Source organism: Neodiprion pinetum, chromosome 6, assembly GCF_021155775.2.
Source record: "Neodiprion pinetum isolate iyNeoPine1 chromosome 6, iyNeoPine1.2, whole genome shotgun sequence".
Classification (NCBI taxonomy): domain Eukaryota; kingdom Metazoa; phylum Arthropoda; class Insecta; order Hymenoptera; family Diprionidae; genus Neodiprion; species Neodiprion pinetum.
This window is the reverse complement of record NC_060237.1, coordinates 7,808,755-7,823,333: the sequence shown is the minus strand read 5'-3', so window position 1 is coordinate 7,823,333 and position 14,579 is coordinate 7,808,755. Positions and strand designations below refer to the sequence as shown.

The window sequence follows — 14,579 nt, the reverse complement described above, 5'->3', positions numbered from 1 at the left end:
TGATCGGTACACAGGGTCCCGGCTGCTTCTTACAACGTAAATATTGGATCGCGTGTTCGGGAAACAAACCCCTTCTTCTCTAATCGCCGGCAACTCTCTCTCTCTAATGTAGGTGTACCTCCAGCCCCGCACCTAGTATAATAAATATTTAGACACGGTTCACTAAGCCCGGTTTCCATCTCAGCTCCGAATATCGTTAGAAGCTCTACGACGTCAGACGCTCGCTACCGATATTATTTCGTGGATGTCCAAACGTGCGGGATGGTCTCCGGGGTTTGAATGGATATAGAAGTTACACGATCGAGAGACGAGATCTAGTTCGAATGTATTGTTGTAGAAATCCAAGCGCAGCGTGCGGGACTCGGTAGGATAATTTGGATGCGGCATAGAACGCGCGGTTTCAGGTTCTTGCGTTCTGGTGCTTCCGGGTGTTATTGAGTCGGAGATAAGAAACGATCGAGGCGTGCCTTCATCGTGGAAGATAAAGTTTTTTCTTTTTTTCAGCCTCGGAGCGAAAGCTTTCCGAGCTTTCCGTGCTATCCAAAACACGGGGCTCCTACCGACCGCAGAGTCCTCTTTTCACTTTAGAGAAACCCAGCGCGATTTCTTCCCTCGCGGCGTTTACCCAAAAACAAATTTCTCTCCACCGTTTCTCTTTCACTGAGTAAAACACACACACACACACACACACGCGCGCATCGACGTGGGTAAATACTGGGCGGTTTAGAGGAGGCGTCGGGTATAAGAGACGGAGGGCTGCCACCCTGATGAAGTTATTGGTTACGCAGAGCTCCAGAGGGTGCAATCTCATCGTTGAAACGGAGAAAAATGGGCACGTGGTTACTCTTCGCCACGTGTTACTTCCGCTCGATGGGCTCGACATAAGAGTTTCCTTGGCTCTGCTCCGAACTACTCGCCCCGAAAACCGCGGTAGGTATCCACGTATACCTACAAAAGGTCCACGTGTATGTATGACTGGAGCTTAACCCAAACAATATATAATATCTGGGCACAGATTGGACTAAGAAAGAGAAACTTCCGACCCTCGCCCTTTCATCTTTCAATTTTCTTCCCCTTTCTCCGCGAGTTGGTTTTTTCCTGTCCCTTGGACCGTTTGTGTCGAAGCCGGTAAACATCTTTGGGTGTATAACTTGGAGTGCAGCGCCGCTTGAATAGCGATGAATGAATCTTTCAAGAACTCTGAAGCGAATTTGCCGCGTGAATTTTTATTAATGGTATAAAAGTGAATATTTACCATTTACAGAAAGGATCGTCGGCCAGCTGCGGCGAGTTCAAAGGTTCGAAACTAGAGCGATCCTTTTTTAACCGAAGGGCAAATTCCGGATATATGTGTGTACCTTTAATTTCGCCGTTGGTTATCCGGGGGCGGTTATACAGCGAGGGGGTTGAAAAATTGACGAAGATTCATCGTTTCGTTACCCACAAAACGCAAACTAGACAAGTATATTTAACCAACTAACGGCCTTTCAAAGCTCTGCCCTGGGCGGTTATTACATCCGCTTTGTTATCTCGGATTGCAGGATCCCTTCATCCTCGAAATGAATAAATTTTTGGCAACTTCAATAAGATCAAAGAGCCGCAGGTGCTCGCCACGCGTACTTTATGACATAAATAAAAATAAACAATGAAAAACTGAACTCTCGCGAGATCGTATTTCGACATAAAACCTGCACAAAAGATTTGACAATAACCATTGTACAGTAGGTATCACGTGATAGCTTTTATTTTTAAACACAGGATGCCGGTCAGCGCCACGTCGACAATTTTGGGGAAATGTTGAGTGTTGAAAAATTCGTGACAAAAATTTCCGCACAGGAAACACCGGCCGCGGATTTACGTTCCGTTACAATAATTCAAACTTCTCTCGATACCGCGCGGATATTTGCGGCAAGCATAGATAGTACAACCTACATAACGAATATTACGACCGGATGCTCGCTTGCGTGTAAGGTAAACGCGTACAAGAAAAAAAAAGAGTGAAAAATATCCCCGATAGAACATTGTCGAGGCTGCGCGATCCCTGCAGTTTCGGTACGTATAAAAATTTATTTCCACATTCAGTGCGGTATACATATTTTTCTCCGCAACGAAAGTGTGTCCCTTTCCTTTTCCTGGCCTCGTTCCGTACCCAAGGATAAAAAAAACCTCGTGTACTCAGCCTCTGAATATACATCGGTGTACAAGTCAGAATTTTCCTCGGCTTTGCCAAAATTGGCCAATGACAGCTGCGATTGAACCCGTTTTTTCTTTTCTTTTTTCTTTTTTTCTTTTTTTCTTTCTTCTATACCGGAACTCTCATCCGATTGAAAATATCTTCACCGTGGTAGAAATCACTCCAAGTTTCATTGTATCGCGAAGTATTATTATAATTTTCTATATCCGAATTGCTTTGTCCCCCGTTAATTAGGCCTTGAGTAACCTGCACCGCAGTAATAAGGCAGGTACTTGAAAGAAAGAGAGAAGTAGAGAAGTGAGAGTGAGTTTTGGCAAATTTGATTTTAACGAAGGACTTGAGTCAACTTTTTTCATTCCCCACAGTGCTCGCTAATTCGCGATCTCCTCCATATTCCGAGTGAATTTATTACGGAAACCCCGATGCCGTAAAACTTCCCTTACGATTGTATCGAAATCTGTCATCGTGCATTCGTTATTCTCTCTAAAGAAAAAAGAAAGAAAACCGATCCTTTGTTCCGACGTGAAGAATAAAATGTAAATGGAGACAGATAGATTAAAACGATTTTCAGAAAGGCTGAATTAAGACATTTTCTTCGTATCACAAACCTTTTCTCGTCGCTCCGAAGAACTCGACACTCGTTTGGAAAATATAATTACAACCACGTGACGGAGTTCTCCAACCGTTTCACCAATTTATATTTATAAAAGTCGACTCACTATCAGCGGTCCCCTTAATTACATTCTCCTTGAGATGCTCAATGCGAGTGTTATACGCGTAAGGTATACACCTATCTACACACGTACCGTTCGTCTGTATTCGGTAATGAAGTATCAATATTTCACAAAGGTACATTTTTCCCCGGCAATATAACCAGAGACAGAATTAACGTCACGTGGAACCTGGACTCATTAAGCAGCCGACGCGGAGGCGGATTATACAATTTATCTTTTTTCCTTCCCCATTTTCCTCGGTTATCTTTTCTTTCTTTTCCTTTTTCAACCGCTTAACGTCGACCTTGAGAGGACCTTGTCGCAAATTCACATCACCGAGGTCGATTACTGCACATCGTCTCTCCCATATCATAATCGTCTTCATTACTGTTATTGCGAGTGTTATTATCGACGTTATTATCATTATTGTTATTATTATTACTATGACCGACACTACTTGTCAGAAAGAAATGTGACGGTACTCGTTTCTCCGCCAACCCTCCCACCTTCCTTCTCTCTTCTCTCGCCAAGCTAAAGCGCGCGTGACGTTTAAAAGCTCGCTTAACGGTATGACGGACCTTAACCTTAACGAACAATTTTTAAGGGGTAAATGGGGTGGAAAAACCTCCCTCCCAAGTAAAAAAAAAATGAAATACGAGAATCCGCCTGCGGGTGGTTTTTTGATTATATGCGTGGTTGTTGTTGTTTTTCTCTTTCTTTTTCTTTTTTTCTACTATATACGAACATTGCAAAATATCCTGCGGGCTATTGCCGTTTTCGATTATAAAAAGCTGGATTTGACAAACGAGTAAATGAAAAGAGAAAAAATGAAATACATGAAACAGGATTGAAGCTCATCAACACCGCACGAGTCTCGTAGTTCAATTTGAATGACGTGTGAAATAGACGGCTAATCGCATCAACGAGCAATGAAAAATATTCACCTTTTTGTTGTCCATGTCGGGCGTTGAACTCGTCACCGGCTGGTCCAGCCTGAAACAGAAATGACAATTGCGCGTTAATTAATTTTTCTTTCAATTTCCATAAGCCACTTGTTGTATAAAAATAAAAAAAAATAAAAAATTAAAAAAAAAAAAAAAAGAAGTAGCGTAATTATTCTCGAGGAATGGTATTTCAGGATTGAAAATGGCCTGATTAAAACGGATGTGTGAGAAAACATACGAACAAGTCCGAAGTCTGAGAGGCGAGCTTTGTACCCAGCTTTCAAGTTGTCAGCAACAAAACAACGCGGCAGGGGGTTAATAAGTTTGTATTATATGTGTGCGGGAAGTTTGCAGACTGAACTGCAGAAGGCAGCACAACCGCGCCCAACCCCTTTCGTGTAATTAACAACCCTGTTGTTGAGTTCGAACTATTATAAGTAAGACCACCAGACGAAGGGGAAAGTCGGGCGGTTGTCTCGATCATTCTTTGTCTTCATTAAAGTCTCGTGGGTTATATGTATACAAACCAGAAACGGAGGGTAGATTAGCCGTCGTATTATAGGATATAAATTGATAACGCAGTCACGAGAGGGAAATTTTAGGGAAATTGTCACACGAAAGAACTAGATTTTTCTTTCTTTATTACCGATAAAAACATACTTGGTATTACCGTAGAAGTAATTCGGCCGTCAGTTTTCGCTTCCTTTACCACACAGAAACGAAACGCGGGTCCTTTCATCGGAATTTTATTTTAATAAGGAAATGCAAAATGCATAATTATATTGTGGCAAGTATACGCGAATCGAATTTTCAGGCAGCAGTGCAGCATCGTTACGAATTGCGATTAATCCCACGAATACTTTCTCGACAATTTGTTCTTTCTTTTTCTTCTTACCTCTCTGTCACTTCTTCATTATATTTTTCCTTGTGATTTTCACAGAGTTTACAAGTCTAAAGCACAGAAGCTACGATGCGCGATGCCTTAATAAGCTTTCATAGTCCTCGCTATCCCGTTATCGTCTCAAATTTCTCGTTTAAAACAAGCGAGCCGATATTGTGGAACTACAAACGCTCTGAGTCAACCTTAAAGGTTGGGTAGGTAAAACCTAAAGCTTCTTAACTTGAGTTTCCTTGCAAGGAATTAATAGACCGACGCCGCGACGCGACGGAAGTTAGTAAGAAAATAAGTTACTATTCAGATGGTTGATAAAAAACAGAAACCGCAAAGACGGTAACAACAGCAGCAGAATGTTCACTGGGGGACAAATCATGACATCATATTCAGCTCTGCGTTATTGTAGGAAATGAGCGGATAAATTTCAAAGGGATTTCCACAACTACGGAATAGTTGGACAAGGTGTACGCGGGAGGCAGAAAAACGACGTCGAACGCCGCGACGCTTATTGTTCGCAAGGTCTTTGATCCTGCTCATTTTTTCTTTCCTTCGCAGCAATTTCTTCTTTCCTTTTTTTCTCTTCTCCTACTTTCGTTCGATTTCTATTTTTTTTTTTTTTTTCTATTTCTATTTTTCCTCGCAGCTCCTCCTCCTCCTCCTCCTCCTCGAGAAAATCAATTATTGGTTCGGCGGTTGTAGGTGTATACACCGGGTTATAGCTACACGATGACTCGTAACCGATGACCTGAAAATTTATTCGGTAAAGCTGTTGTACTTGACCCGAAATTTTCCCGTTCGAGATTAAAGCGAATTATTCAACTTTTCTTAAACTTTCAACGTTAGAAAAATTTTCTTCAGCTACCCCGGAAAGATTAGCACATAAATTCTCGAGCCCACGTCATATTGTATACACGTATGCGAATGTATATATATATATATATATATATATATATATATATTATACATACTACAGTGTATCCACGCATGACGTCGTTTCGTTATATTTCATTTTATTCTTTCCCGTCTCACCGACGCGTCGCGACTCCTCCCACCCTCCAGCGGCATATTGTAAAACCTTTCACATTCACCCCGGCCACCGTGAGGTATAAATTCGATAAAATCGGCTCAGAAAAATGACTGAACGTCGTTCGGATCTGCGGAAAAAATTTCATACCCCGCGTATCCTATAGTCGATTATATTGTTGCGTATATTATTTTTTACAAGAACGATACATAATACGGGCAATTTTAAAACGGATGTATATTTTCACGAGTTATTCTTTATTAATATACATCTGATTTCTTAAATTTGTTTGTTTATATTTTAGATTTATAATTGGAAATTATGAAATCCCACTGTACAAGAGACAGGTAAAATCGGGATCTTGAAAATTCAAAGATATGAAATATTAATACAAAAGAATCTGGAATCTTGGCAAGTGAAAAATGACTTCCAATACATAATTTGAAGACAGAAGCCGCTAAAAAAATAAAATTATAAAATGGCATAATCGAAACAACTGCAAACTACCTACATTTATACGAATGGAATATTAAATTGAGTTTTGAAACGGAAAAAGAAGTCTAAAATTTTTAACATAGTAACGCATATACGATACAGGCAATTAATTACTCGGACAATTAGTGACTGTGAATTGAATCGCGAAACGTTAATTCGTACACGTATACAGGTATAGTACACGTGTATCTTTTTTCCACACTTGAGTAGCTCGCACACGCTGTGTCTAGAGCAATTTTCGAGTTGTCTCATTGTCTCATCGATCATGGAATCGTGCACAGAGTGTATTTGCACGAACTTCACGTGGAGAAGTGCTGCCCGCATCCCGCGAAAAGAATTTAAAGAAAAAAAAAAAAAATAAATGATAGAATAGAAGAGGATAAAACGCAAACATGTTGGGGTAAAAGTAGAAAAAGAGAAGAAAAAAGAAACGACACTCTCTGGTAATTAATGCCGGCTTGCTCTTTGTTTCTAGCATTTTACCGTTCTGCTTCGTCGTCCACGATGCAACGGTGAAACTTCTCTTATCCCTTGATAGGCGAACGAGTGCGCGTGCATATTTTCCTGAATTCTACGGTGTGGTGTACCCAGGCGTATTGTAGGTATGGAGGGCAGACTCCTACGTGGTGTATCAAGGACGGGGAAATCCAGATTTGAAAAGAGAATTTGGGACGCGGCAGTGAAACGGCACGTTCAAGTCGGAGATTTTATTTGCTACGTTGATAAAGAAGAGAAATAAAAATGAAAAATAAAGATAAGACGAAGGGGTTTTCGCTAAATTTAGTTTGGTTTGTATTCCATCCAGCAGCAGCGGCAGCAGCGACGAGACACGCCGTCGTTGTACGTCGCTTTTAGTGCGATAAATTGAACTGAAAAGCTTATTCATGTACTTATACGTGTATTTATACACATTTATATGTATATTTATATATAATATGTGTATAAAGCGTGTTAGCCGGGGAATGAAATAAATTAAAGCAGTGAGTTTTCAATCTCGCGTTGCGAAAAATTTCCTTTTACAGACTCTCTGGTGGAAAAAGTTTCCCAACGTAGAAAATGTTCGTTTTCACCCGCGGCAGTGAAATATTTTAGTATGCGTGAACAGTGCGGGATTCAGCAGGATTATATATCCTTGAAAGAAAACATTTAGTGAGAAATTAACGATGCTTTTTAAAAAAAAATGTGCCTACAACAATTTCGTTCGATAATATAAATCTTGTAATTTAACACGTGCGTAAGACAATATCGCGATTTTAATTGGCACTTAACACAAAGAGTGAAACCTCCGCATAACTAAAACAACACTACCGAAGTCTGAGTGTATATTACACGAGATGATACAACATCGTGCCACGATACAATTTCCCCGATGTATTACAATCGTACAGAACAAAGTTAATTGATACATATCGGGGCAAATAAATGATGAAAGTCCGTTTGAAAATTATTTGACCAGTGTCGGTAGCGTTTTATGTGTCGAATAATTCCGGGAATAATTCACGGAACTACGTGAAACATTTTTTCGAGTGTACGAATCAGCGTGAAGAGAGATACCAAGCGCCACATTATCAGCAAGCTTTGATCATTCGTCTTTAACACAAGTAGGTTTTTTTTTTATTCTCAACCTCCTCTTTCGTATAATATGTACCTTATAAATCTCGAGTATCTGCCAGGTTTCACCGAAAAGAAGTAATAAATAAAAAGAAGTAGAAAAAAAAGCCGGAATATTTCTCCCACCTGTAAGAACGGTGAAAAATCCCTCCCGAGTTTTTCGAATCTGTTTTTCGGTAGCCTTTTCCGTATTTTAAATCGAGGCTAATCGCCGCACGGCGAATATTCACCCTGGTCAAGAGCCATGCATTTACCCGAAGGAAATCCCGTGACAGGGTTGGAAAATTTCTGTAAGGGAAAACATGTCCACCCTGAGTTGGCGGGATTTCATTTTTAACGATCGTCAGCCGGGAGCAGAAGAGCCCCACATAAGTAATGAATAAAAGTCAGGGGTCAGTTTCAACGGCGATTTGATCCCCCCACCCCGATTTCAAGAAGTGAATTTCCGAGGCTTTTCGTCCGGGAACGCCAACCCTCGAACCCCGATGCATTATTAATACAAGGGCAGGATCTGACTGTCCGAGCCTTATAGAGTGGAAGAAGCGTGAATATTACCTCCTATTCGCGTTTCGCACGAACGGCTAAAACGCTGCGTTTCCGCTTCCAACATTATTATGCGATGCGACGAATCGATCGAAACGAATTCGCGCGGATGATTTTCTTCGTATTGTATAACGAAACAGTGTGGTGAATAACGATTTTCTTTGTTTTTAGTCGTTGTGATCGTCGATTTTGGAAAACAGCTTTACAGGTATTTGTCTGGTGGAAGATCAATACCGTTTATTAATACCGTTGCGAAATAATCATTTATTTACGATCAGGATTATATCTGTGGAATTATTGTATATACCAAAGTACGAACATCTATTTGACAATACAAATATAGAAAATACTGGAATTACCTGTACAAACAAATGTTTAAATATCCATGATTCGTTGCGAATTGATTCAAAAGTGTTGAAAATCTCGTTGACTCGTTCGATTTCATTCTATGATTGCTTTCTTTATTCAAATAAAATTAATTGAAACACATTTTTATCTTATCACGTTGAAATCGTTTGTAAGTATTTAATTTTACAACGTTGCGTCGATAATGACTACGACGACCAAATGGCTGTATTGATTTGACTACTAAAAGAGCAAAAAGAAAATCTGTTTTAGTGACTTTGTAGAAATTGGGATTCCCGACTGTAAATAAAATGAGACATCGTACAGTAAAGTCGAATAAATCCGCTAGATCATCAACAATTTAAAAATATTCTACATAGATTTTTTTACCTTACGAATATATTAATTCGATAAATACTAAATTAACGAATATCTCATGATAAATTTAACGAAGAGTATCGATTTCCGACCAACCAGCCTCCTCAACAATCCTCGACTGATTGTGAACTGATTTACAGAATAGAAACTGATCCGAAGCATTTTTTCACCCTTCAGCCGAGTACAGGCGAAAGAAATCAACGGACCTATCGACTATCCGCAATTTATGACAGAAAGATATTTCCGCTTTTCCAATTCATTAACCGCGTGTCGTCTTTCCCCTCGGACATTTATCGATTATTCTAGTAGGTGGCTGCCATATCGGGTTGGCTATTTGACTGCGACCGTCCGGTTGGAGATGTGCAATCAACTTGTGAACCCGGAAAGTCAGTTGAATCAATAATTAACGAATAGAATCGGTAGGAGTTTCATTTCCCCCTTAAATTCATTCTTTTCAGTTAGAAATTTTATAAATTTGGCGACTGCCCGTGACCGTTTCATAAAAACGAACTTAATCTCCCAAAAATTTTGCCGAACTGTGTAGAAAGGAAACAACAGAGGACATAATCGATTAGTAAAGTATCGTTGATACTCCACTCCTACAGCTCCTTTTTCACTTATCCACTTATTCATTGATTTATTATACGAATATCGCGATATCGCACACATGATTCAATCATCCGTAGTGAAAAATGCATCGAATTACCTGCATGCACAAGAGGTTGGAACAGCGAAAGAATCGATAAAATACCGTCCTGCCTCGATTTCAATCCCATAACTTTATTCCTCATCTCCTACGACCGTTTGCACACGACGAGCCTGTTATGTCCGCGTTCCTCAAACGATTTGCGACTGAGTTCAAAACCGCAAGTTCGTTTCCCTCCGTTTGATCATAGAGATCGAGATATAACCAAATTTCATCTAGGAAATACGTTGCTGCAGCGACTATCGCGAGTCCATCGTACTCTCCATCCGTCTTCTGTAACGTCCCTCAAGACATTCTCTACAAATGACATGAAATAAAAAAAAAAAAAGATAAAAAAAAACGCGATACAACATGACGTGATAGGTTTCTAAAGTCTTCAACAATCGAACATTCTTCGCAACAATGTCGAACACGCGGCGTCATCAATTCTCTTCGATACGATCTCAACCTGCATTACTAATTTCGTTCTTTAAACCCGTATAGCTTTCTTGCTTCATTAATTTTTTCCGCTACACGTACGTTCTCGAATCTAAAATTTATCACATAATAGGATTCGAATCGAGCGAGTTGTAGTGAGTTTCTTCAGACGGTTACGATGTTACATTATGTAACAAGATAATAAGCGACGTTTTTTGCCTGGGTTACACACAGGACTTTACGATTCAACTCTGGCCACGTTATTAACTTGAAAGTGTTTTTCTCTCGTAAGTAAGTGTGATCTATCAGTCTGAATACTATAACATTACCAAAAGTTTATAAATAATCGAGACAAATGTAGTTCAAAATGGAAACGAAAGATCGAAAACAGGAAAATTGAAAAATCGAATTAGTAAATGCGGGAAAAAAGTGCTACTTTTTTCTCCAACGATGAGGGGGCAAAAAGTAAGGAGGGAATAATACGCCGATTTCGTCCCGCTTTTCGGGTCAATAAAGTGAACATTATACAATTGAGTCGGGAATAAATGCGTGTGCAAAAAACGAACGAAGAGGCTGACGCGTAAAGTACGCGTACCTGTTATAATTGAGTAATGCAAGCGTATCCGCAAGTTCCAGCATATTTCCGGTCCCTTCCGCTCGACTTCCCTTCTTCCGCCGTTTCTCGCCTCTGCCACGCGTTCGTGCCGAAAACAGGAATCGCAAGACCGTACAACCTACAACCGTGCGGAAGGACGAACAGGAGGTGCGGTACATTTTAGTAAGCCGGCACACGGCAAAATTTTACCGAACCAGATGCAGACGTTGCGCGAAGGGTTTTTATTTTTTGTTTCGATTATTCTTTTATCCCGAGGCTGAGTACTGATGATAATAAAACTACGCCTCACACGCGATATATGCACAATAAACTGAGGCGCGAAGACGAGCCGGTGTCTGATTACTCTCAATTTATTTCAACAATTGGATTGTCACGTTTGTTACTACCCGTCACGCTACTCGTTTCGCCTCTAACTATTCAACCTTTGGCGTTGACAACGAATTCCTCGTTGCATGATAAATTCGAGCGAAGCATCGACAATCTGCACGGTAAAAAGTTGTGCGGTCGAATCTCATTGATCGAAATTTACAGCTGAAACTACGATTGACCCGAATATAGCAACGAATTTGGTGTAAAAACTCGCAGTTATCGAAACTCCGGAATGAGTTGAAGTTTGAATAAACTTGAAAGCTTTCGGTGATTGAAATGCCTGTGTATTTTAATCGTTCAAAGTTTTCTCTCTTTGGAATTTCGGGCCATTTGGTAAGTTCTCTAATTTTTCGATCGATCAATTTCTGTACACTAATTCTTCGCGTTCTTTAAAAGTACAATCTCATTATCGATATTCCGGAACTTTTTACAAATACTTGACCATTTTCAATCCGTGTAATGAATGATCGGATGACTGAACTCTTTAATCGGATTAGAATTTTCTGCTTCGCAGTGAAATCCAGTGTAATTCAACGGGGATTTCGGAGAAATCGATTGAAAGATAAAATCAACGATGCTTAAAAAATTCGCACGTTTCCTTTTCAATTCAACTCTGAACGAACGAACAACCGGAAGCACACAAACCTCGACACAAACGTTCCGTACATCTGTGATAATTGATGCAAAAATTTTATGCAATTATGCAGCAGCGTATTATATCCGAATATTCAGTTTGCATGAAAAAAAATGCAGATTTCGCACCACTATTGAGCGTGGAATTTCACGGTAAATTAAACAGGAATATTTTATGTGTGTGTATTATATTAAATATATTATCACGGATGATTGATTTCAACGGCGTGGAATTTACCGATTTTATTTAATGGATGTGGTAGAAACAAGGCATCGACGATGATACGTACGTACATCGAGAACTGGATGAAAAGCTCGAGTTGAGTGAATACCTCGTACGTATAAACTTGACAAAACATCGAAATTTGCACAACGGAGGAAACCAATACATCGCCGTTCGAATGTATTTTTAGCCCATCCTCTCCGCTCTCCTTTCTCCTCACTCCACCAACCGCCTCTTTCTCATCCCCGACCCGCGAAGCCGGAGCTGGTTGAACATCACCTCGGGCACGAGGTTCTAGCTGTTGGTGCTAAGATAACAAGTCGAGAGATAGGATAACACGCGTTAGGTCGGAATTATGGTAACATCGTCGTGACATTAGGGGGTCAGGTATATTTTATCGTTTTAATTATATACCGCGGCAGCAGCAGAGGCTGCGCGATTTTTGTTTATAGTTTATAGTTTACACCGCTTTTGCGCGGAAAATTCTATTCGAAATTTGTTAATGAAGTGGATACTCGAACGAGTGTAGATTACTGAAACAGTGGCTGGATTTCCGAACTTTGTATCTCCACAAGCGATTATTCGATTTGGTTGGGATTTAGTTTGATCAAAAGTATTCAGATAGAGCATCGTTTGCGAAGTTTTTCATTGCTATGAATTAATTAATAGAACGCATTACGAATGGCAATAAAATCAAATATATCGGCTAAAACCGATTTGCTTCAATTTTGGAAACAGTATTTTTGAATAGTCTTGATAGGAATGGTCGACGTTGTCATCAACAACAATGCTTACTAACAATTACTTCTGAGTTAAAAAATAACGCAAATGACAGTTCTGTCTATTAATTACACTTGAATCAGAAAGATCTCAATCGAAATGAATAATTTTTTGCCGAGAGATGAATTCCGAAAAAAATTCACCCTCTCTTTCAGCCCTCTTTTCTACTTGTATAAAAACACCCTTTGAAGCTTCGAATTTCATTGTCTGTCGGGCAGGTGGAACTTTTCGAGTCGCATTTCGAAGCACGGTCACACAATAGGTTTCTAATCAGAACTCGGAACCCGGCAGCAAGCAACTAATCAGAATTGCACTAGACGTCAGTATCACGTGCGGCATGCATGCGACGCACGCATTGCGGCATGGTAATAACATCAGCAACAGGGGCGAGGTTGAAGTTGCGAATATGAAAAGTTCCGAAAGCGCCTAATTGCCTAATTGCGAATTATTTGGTAGGGAAACTTCAAGTAAGGAAATCAAACTTTGAAGTAACGACAAAGTTTCGAATGGTCGGAACCCCGACGACGGCTCAAAGTTCCGAAATTCAAGTTACGATAGAGCAAATTTCCAAAAAGTAAACTTACGACAGAGCAAAATTCCTAAAAATAAAATTCCGATAGAGTAAAATTCCAAAAATTAAAATATACTCACACATCGTAGTTTACTCAACGAGTGGGTATAAAAAAAATCAATAAAACCGAGAATCAAAATGACCAGGATTCCAAACGTAAAAATATCGAAAATCCAAAACAAAGAAAGGTCAAAGTGGTGAAATTTCACCAAGATAGAAATTCACAGAATTGAAAATCTTGGATCATTCGGAATTTTGATGTTTCAGATTTTCAAATTTTCTCACTTTCGGATCTTTGACTTGTCGGAGTTATGCCCTTCCGGAATTTCACCCGTTCGGAACTTTGTACTTTCGGAAATTTGAACGACGGGTTTCGGACCATTCTAAACGTTGATATTTCGACAAAGTTTGATTTCTTTACTTCAAGTTTCGCCACCAAATATTCGGAATTTCGACTACGCCCCCAGGAACATGCCTGCTATGTACTGACATTGAAACAAGCTTTGATAGACCAATTTCAATGAAAGAAGCTGCACGATGCCGCCCATTATTATACGACATGGCGTATACTCGAAGGCACAAAAGGGTAAAGAAGAAAAAAAAGGAACTTGTTGAGAGGGCTTTACACACATCTCATATACAAGCGGGAAGGATCTCCAAGATTTATAACGTTGTGTGTGTGCGTCTTTTTGTAACGTAAATTATTTTTCAAAAAGAAGCATCTCTGAAAATAATTATAAACCCAGAACAGAAAATTTGATATTCGCGGATTTTGCAGACAAAAAATACCGATTTTATTCAAACATTTTATTAAGCATTTGCTTGGTGATAAAACCGTTAAACTATAATATTCGTTTGTTCAATTCTAATGAATTTGAAGCTTGTTTCACGACAGATCAGAAGTTCTCAAGTTTTTCCGTTATCAGAAAAAGTATCGCACGAACGTTGTTAAGTATTGATTCAGTACAATCTGTAAAGAAGTCAAATCACAAAATAAACATGCATTGAATGATCAGGACTGGACAAACGATGCAACTTGTAAGTTTAAAAAACTGAACCCCAAATAAAAAGGGCGTTCCCATGACAAAAGTCGACTAAACCAATCTCAATTTCACGTTTCAA

The 14,579-nt window shown here is 39.6% G+C and overlaps 1 protein-coding gene across 7 annotated transcripts in view; it reads right to left on the bottom strand.

Annotated features, from left to right (window-relative positions):
* LOC124221779 (serine/arginine repetitive matrix protein 2) overlaps nucleotides 1-14,579 on the bottom strand; it is a 142,236-nt gene that overhangs the window by 103,854 nt on the left and 23,803 nt on the right. For all 7 annotated transcript variants that reach the window (XM_069137040.1, XM_069137041.1, XM_069137043.1 and 4 more), the window contains exon 3: nucleotides 3,852-3,900. In XM_069137040.1, coding sequence (XP_068993141.1) covers nucleotides 3,852-3,900 — 49 coding nt within the window. The remainder of the gene's footprint in view (nucleotides 1-3,851; nucleotides 3,901-14,579) is intronic.